Source organism: Vulpes lagopus, chromosome 21 (genome assembly GCF_018345385.1).
Source record: "Vulpes lagopus strain Blue_001 chromosome 21, ASM1834538v1, whole genome shotgun sequence".
NCBI classification, from domain to species: domain Eukaryota; kingdom Metazoa; phylum Chordata; class Mammalia; order Carnivora; family Canidae; genus Vulpes; species Vulpes lagopus.
Window position 1 is genome coordinate 2,112,696 of NC_054844.1, and position 6,843 is coordinate 2,119,538.

A 6,843-nucleotide genomic window follows, 5' to 3' on the forward strand; every position below is an offset into this window, starting at 1 on the left:
CAGTGGGCCACCCACTTGTACTTCCTCTTCCCCTTAAACTTCTACCCCCACTCAGAAAATCACATACCCATTTCATTGGCCAAAGTTGGACAGGGTGAACCACACTTGGCAGGAAGGGGGTGAAGGCATCCTCAGCATTCCCCTGCACCCTCTCTGAAAGGCTTCCAAGTATGGAAGATGGAAATCTCAGTACAGAGAGACCCTCCTGGCTTATTAATGCAGCCACCACGAATGGCCGCACAGACACCATGCAACTCCAGAGGGCTCCCTTCACCTAGACCATGCTGTGACTGGCAGCCAGCAATTGTGCGACAAGGCAGGTAGCTTCTGGAGTACATAAGCCAACCACTCTTAAAATCAAACTTCAATTATCCACCTTGTGGGTTATCCAGTGTCTTTTTTGATCCACAAACCAGCTTCTCCCCACCTCCCACTCTGCTTCTGAACCAACACCCCTTCTGCTGGCTGCTGTGTGTTCAGGGAATGCAAAACCATAATTAGCAAGGTAAAGCTGCTCAAGAAAAAGATAACTCATAATGCATCCTAAACCCTAGAGGGAATGACTTTTGAAGTAAAGATTTTGGGGGAATTTATGCCCTTCTATTAGTGCTGTGATAGAGTTCACTATAAAATTGCCCCATTCAAACATGCCAATTAGTCAAACAAAAAGAAATTAGGCTATATCCAAAAGAAATAAACCCAGCAGGCAAAGGAGTTTTCATTTCAAAAAAAAAAAAAAAAGTCTCCTTTCACAGTACAGGCTCTATGCCTCCTCTAGCTACTAATGTGCCATCAGGTGCAACTGCATTTGATTCTGGAAAAAGCAGGAATTGCTGAGGAATATTGTCTGGGGTAAAACAGTTAGGGGCTTATATTTTCTGCCTGCAACTCTACCAAAGCAGAGATGAATCTCTCCCAGCCAAGATGACCTTGTGTGACAAAAGAGAATGTTCCTTGATTTGGGTGGGGAAGGTACCAAATCTGTCTCTTTGCAGAAAGTTCCTGACTCCTGAAGATGAGGACAGTGTGTTCACCATGGACCACTTCCCTCTGTGGTACCGCCAAGCTGCTGAGCAGCCTGCTGGCAGCTTTGTCTTCAATCTCCGATCGGCAGAGGGACCAGGTAATCTGTAACCCCGTGCTCCTGGGGCCGAGCTGGGACCGGGGCATGCCCCCTCCTGCTGCTCTTGGTGGGAAACAAGAGTAGATATGGAACAGAGTGTCCACACTTCTGGGTTGCCTTCCAACCTTCCCTCATGACACATGGTAGCAACTTGAGAAAGCTCGCCCATGCCTTACCAGGCAACTGGCCTCTACTCTGAATATAGAACAGATCATTTTATCCTCTAGCCAACAGCCAAAGTTAAAAGTCCAGCATGGCACAAAGGAAAGAGATTTGACCTGGAAGTCAAGAAGAGCTGGATTCTAGCCCATATTCCAAGTAGAGACAAATAGGAAAGGTTGATCGTTAAGACTCTTCTATTTCTTTTTTTTTTTTTTTTTTTTTTTTTACAATCCTGAGGTCTTTTATTTTCTTTACAGTTATCATGCCATGAATTCATAGGGAATAGGTTCCAGCAGTTCAGGCTCCTTTCCATTGGTTCTCACAAAGTGTGCTTCTCTGGGTGGGGCAGGCTGGCGCTTCAGTTGGACCCAAGTACCTTTCTCTTTGGCTTCCTTCTTTTTCTGATCATTTTCCTTCACACGCTTCAGGAAACTATCTCGGCTCTTTGAGTGTTTAATATGCTCAATGTGGACATTAATTCTCTTGACAAGAATCTTGCCCTTAACTTGTTTGTTTACAACAATGCCAACAGCACGCTGAGTAACATTGTAGACCCTTCCAGTTTTGCCATGGTAACATTTGTGGGGCATTCCTTTTTGAACAGTGCCCATTCCCTTGATGTCCACAATATCACCTTTCTTATAGATTCGCATGTATGTGGCCAAAGGAACAACTCCATGTTTTCTAAAAGGCCTAGAGCACATATAGCGGGTACCTCTCCTCTTTCCCTTTGTGTTGGTCATTTTGGCGAATTACTGGAAGATGGCGGTTCCGGCCAAAAGGCAAGACTCTTCTATTTCTAAACATCTGAGTGTCTTTGAAAGTTCCTTAAACTATTCAGATGAAAGTAACAGACTTTATTCCATCAGGCAACTGCTGTACTTACCAGGTTCACTGTCCCATTGCATTTCTTCCCAGAGAAAGCAGCCTGGTCTCCACTCCCTTACGGTTTCCCAGGAGCTGTGACACTCAGCTCCCCATCTGCTCTTCAGGACCTTCCAGTAATAATGGGGCACCTCCTGGCTGGCAGGCGACTGGGGGCTCGAGGGGTAGGAAGCAGGTCAGCCAAGATTGGTCCTATGGACCAAGCCACCAAACCCCTAGTAGTCCAAGGCCCAGAAAGTATTTCAGAGCTGCAGGCATCCAACTCCCAATTCCTAGCTCACACTCTGAAAAACAGCCCCCCAAAAATAAAAATTAAGCGACTTTAACAGAGCATCAAGAAAATTGCAAAATGTTTAGAACAGAAAGGGACTGTGGAGGATGCAGAGCTTCACCCTCTTTATTTACACCTGAAGAGACTATACAGCCCAGAGAGATTAAGGGACTCATCCAGGGGTTTGCAGCAGAGCAAGGTCACTGACCCCAGCACAGTGGAGTGAGAGGATCTGGGAGTATCTGTGTCCAGCTCCGAGTGAGCAGAGATGGGGGAGGGGGTCGAGAAGAGGGAGAGGAGGAGTAGGAGGATGGGGGAAGAGAAGAAGGATGGGGAAGGAGAGAAAGAGAAAGAGGACAGACGAGTGGGGGGAGAGGGAAAAAGGAGGAGAAGGAGGGGAAGAGGAGTAAGTATACCTGGAATACTGTTGCATTCCAGTTGTGCTTTCCCTTCGAGGTGCCCTTCCACCAAAACCCTCCAACAGCCACTTCCACCAAAACCCTCCTCCAGCCTCCCGATAGAGAAGTGCCCTAAGCTGACAGCTAGGGAGATCCAGGCTTCCAGGGGCTTCTCCTGGGGCTGCAGGATTCAAGGAGGAGGTCCCCCTCTCTGCCCTCTTTGATGGCTTCTCCACCTTGAGCCTAAGCCCGTCTCTCCATCCGATGTCTATTCCACCCCAACTGAATGCATCACTGATATGCTTTATAAGACATTTTAGAGCCTGTTCTTCATTTAGTCTGCACAATTGTCTAAGTGTTGTTATTACTCCTCTTCTGATACATGAAAAATCTGAGCTCAGAGAGGTTCTATGACTTGCCCAGGACCACACAGCTAGGGAGCCACAGAGCTGGGCTAAATCCAAGTTCTGCCCACCAAAGCCTAGGATCTCTTCCTGTCCTGAGTGTAAGCAGGAAAGGGAAGAGGGAGCAAGTGCTGTTATTCCCAGTGAAGGCCCACAAGGGAGGCTCCCACAGCCAAGGTAATGGTCCCCTCCTCACGTGACCCCCCAGAGCCAGAAAGACGCAGCTCCTTCTTCCTGTCACCTTGTATTGCAGCCTCAGGGCTCCCCAAGGAGGGGCTCCCACCCACAGGATCCTGGGGAGGTTCTCGGTGTTAAAGCCCTGGCCCCTGCCCCCAGCCCATGGTGATGGCTCCCTCCTACCTATGTTGTCACTGGGCCCTGAAGGCTGCTGGGGCTGCTTTTCGTGGCCGAGGTAGGAGGGTCGTAGGTGGGAAACTAAGTGGCCAGGGGAAGAGAGGAAGCTGGTAACCCTGAAAGGGGGGACGGCTGAGTAGTGAGGCAGAAGCTTGCTCTCTTTTCACACCCTCATTTGCTGCTTTAGCTCTTGCCTGTGCCTAGAGACACGTGGGCACCTCTGCACACCACTCCCATTCTCCCCCAAGGAAGAAAACAACCACAGCTTCATTTAATGGGGGGGGCAGGACCCTGAAGAGGCAGAGGAGTCACCTCCAGAGCAAATGGAGGCTCCCCTCTGCCTCTCCAGGCTGCCTCTGTCGCTCTTTGCCTGGAGCCTGGTGGGCTGAGTTCAGCCCACATGGAACTGTCTCCTGCAACCAGTGCCTGGGAAATCCGCCCGCACACAGCTGAGTCTCACCAAGGCCTGAGGGCCTCAGGCCTATCCCTCCTGCTTCTAGACATTTCTGGAAGCAAGGTGAGGAAGCTGACTCCTGTGTTTATTGTGGTTTTATCATGGCAAAGACCTAGAATCGACAATGCTACATATCGTTAAGCCTCTAGAATCAGAGTAACTTTGGATTTCTGTGAGGTATTTGATTCTAGCAAGGTGTGATGGATGATCTTAGTGAAATGGATAGGAGAAAACACGATTCAAGTTCCACTGCAGTAGATGAACCCCACATAAGCATCTCATGATCTATTTGTCTCAAGCAACATTTGATATAAAGACATTCTCACAAGACAGCACTTGTTGAAATTTTGCCCCTTTCTTGGGAATTGTAGTGGAACTTGGCCTGTAGACTGGAATGCTTTGAAAAACTAAGCCATGACCCTGAACTGATGAAGATTAAAAAGCCCAAGGTCATACACTAACCCACACCACTGCAGAGCCAGAAGGCTCTGTTTTCATGTGAAGCTGACACTGCCACCTAAATTCTGCACCTATGGGGGCCTGACTCTCCTAAAAGAGGTGAGGAAAGCAGCTCACAGCAAGCTCCTTGCCCTTCAAGAGCCTGGCAGAGTGTCCCAGAAGTGCAGTAACCGCCTGTAAAGCAAGTGAAATCCATGGCTTGATGATGGGGTGGTGGTGGCAAGCCGGCCACCAATGACCAGGATTTATGGAGAGCCTCAGATGCATCAGGCACCTGCCCGCTGCCTGTGCCTGGTGCAGCCCTGGCATCTGGCCTCCAGAGGTGCTGTCAATGTCACCCTGACTCAAGTGACTGATGAAGGACAACCCAGGATCAGCCACCACGAGATCTGGAATAGAGCCTGTCCTGCTGGAAAGAGTCATTTGATGCAATGCAAGTCTTCTGGGTGGAACATGTGCTGAGAGAACGGGTCACAGCAGGGTCCCCGAGCTCAAGTGAGGCAACCACCAGCAGACAGTTGCTGCCCTGAGACAGAGCACTCACAATGCCCTAATGATGTGGACAACACTGCATTGTCCAGGCAGCCAGGGGCCATGACATACTTAGCTGGCAGGTCCAGATCTGCATGGAAAGGTGGCAGTCCCTGACACTCAGGAGGCACTCTGCAAAGACTAGTAGTTGATGGTGACGCAGCCACCACAGCAATGGCTTCTCCAAATACTCCCTGCCTCACTTATTCAAGGAATGCCCTCACCTGGGACTTCTGTTGCATTCTCAGCCTACGCACCCACCACCCAACCACTGGCTCTTCCCCAGTCACTAGATAGTCACTTGGCAATTTTTGTTTCCCCAGAAGGTCCAAGCCAGCCAATGGTAGTAACAGCAAGCACAGCTGTGGCCGTAACAGTGGACAAGAAGACAGCCATTGCTGCAGGTAGGAGCTGCACTTTGTGCCACTGTGGTTGGGGAGTTGTGAGTCAATGTCGAGGATAAGGCCCAGTAATAGCAGGAAGACCCTGCCTGCGGTTGGCAAGGGCCACAGTCCTCAGGCTGTACGTTTTCCAAGGGGCACTGTGGGACCAAGGGAGGAGGGAGTCCTCCTGAGCTATTTGATTTAGAAAACCATAAAACCCGAGATCTAAAAGGATTGATGAAGTAAAATGAAGCTCAGGCAGGTTAGGAGATCTGCTCCAGGTCACCCAGAACAGAGACCACAACACAGACCTCCTCACCACCACTCTGTGTGCCTTGGGTCTAGTCTGCCACTGTGCAGAAAGCCAGCCCGGTGACTGAGACCCTCAAGTCCCCACCTGGGGCACAGGTTCAGTATGTGCTGGGCAACTCAGGAGCTGCTTCCCGTGCACATCTCATTCAGCGCTCAGGGTGATCCAGTGAAGCTGATACTTTTGGCTCCATTTTACAGATAAGGAAACTGAAACACAAAAATTCTTTGCCTATAGTCACATAGCTAATAATTAACGAAGCTAGAATTTGAACTCAGGCTGCCTCTCTTCAAGACCCAACCTTCTACCCCATGTTGCCATTTGCCTCAAATGTGATGAGAGCACCCAGTGACCCTCCCAGGCTGCCCCGAGTTGGTGGTTTCTTGGTACCTAAAAGAGTCCTTTGCACCTGCGCCTCCTCACCTGAACACCATCAGGCCTATGTACTGAAGCCTTCCTTACCTTGGCTTCAGTGACCGTGTCTCAGACCTAGCAGTGTTCTGCAAAGCTGTGCAATTCAGTGGTTGCTCAAGCATCAGCCGTTGCAGGTCCTGTCCTATTTCCCCAGTGGCCCCGAGCCATGTGGAAGGACTCCGCAGCTGGAGGGGGGTGGCAGGCAGGTGTGAGTGAGCCTTGTCCCCCCCAGGCTGGGCTCAGGGTAAAGGAGGTGGGAGGAGCAGGCTGGGGTCTGGCAGAGATCATCCATCCCTGACTTCCCACCTGAGGAAACACTTGCTGCACAGGTGGGTGGCCTTCAGGATGTATTGTTCCAACATCCGGAAGGGACTCGTGCCATCTCAGATGCCTTGTTACACTTAGGCCACAGTGTGCTAACTCCAGACCCAAAACTGGACCTAAATTTGTTTTCCTGAAGCCTGTTCGGTGGTCCCCGATGAGTCTGTGCCTGTCCTGCTCCCTCCGTGGCATGGACCTTCTTAGCCCCTGCACACCTGAGTCTAGGAACCAGAGGGACACAGGGTCAGGCTGCTCTCTCCAGCACTCTCCAATTATTTGATATCATTTTTAACTCAGAGCTGAATTAGAGCCTCCAGGTGTTGCCATAGAAACCATGTCCTGGTGTCTCTGGTTTAACTCGCTGCAGATAATGG

At 50.2% G+C, this 6,843-nt stretch overlaps 2 protein-coding genes across 2 annotated transcripts in view; one reads left to right on the forward strand and one right to left on the reverse strand.

Annotated features, from left to right (window-relative positions):
- Window positions 1–6,843, forward strand: part of CACNA2D4 (calcium voltage-gated channel auxiliary subunit alpha2delta 4) — a 114,904-nt gene that overhangs the window by 64,019 nt on the left and 44,042 nt on the right. Inside the window, exons 25-26 of the mRNA XM_041736936.1 lie at window positions 996–1,123; window positions 5,365–5,445. Of these exons, the coding sequence (XP_041592870.1) occupies window positions 996–1,123; window positions 5,365–5,445 (209 nt within the window). The remainder of the gene's footprint in view (window positions 1–995; window positions 1,124–5,364; window positions 5,446–6,843) is intronic.
- On the reverse strand, window positions 1,483–2,065 carry LOC121480396 (60S ribosomal protein L21-like). Its single transcript, XM_041736940.1, has one exon. It carries the CDS (start codon window positions 2,026–2,028, stop codon window positions 1,546–1,548), a length of 483 nt encoding a protein of 160 aa, XP_041592874.1. The 5' UTR covers window positions 2,029–2,065; the 3' UTR covers window positions 1,483–1,545.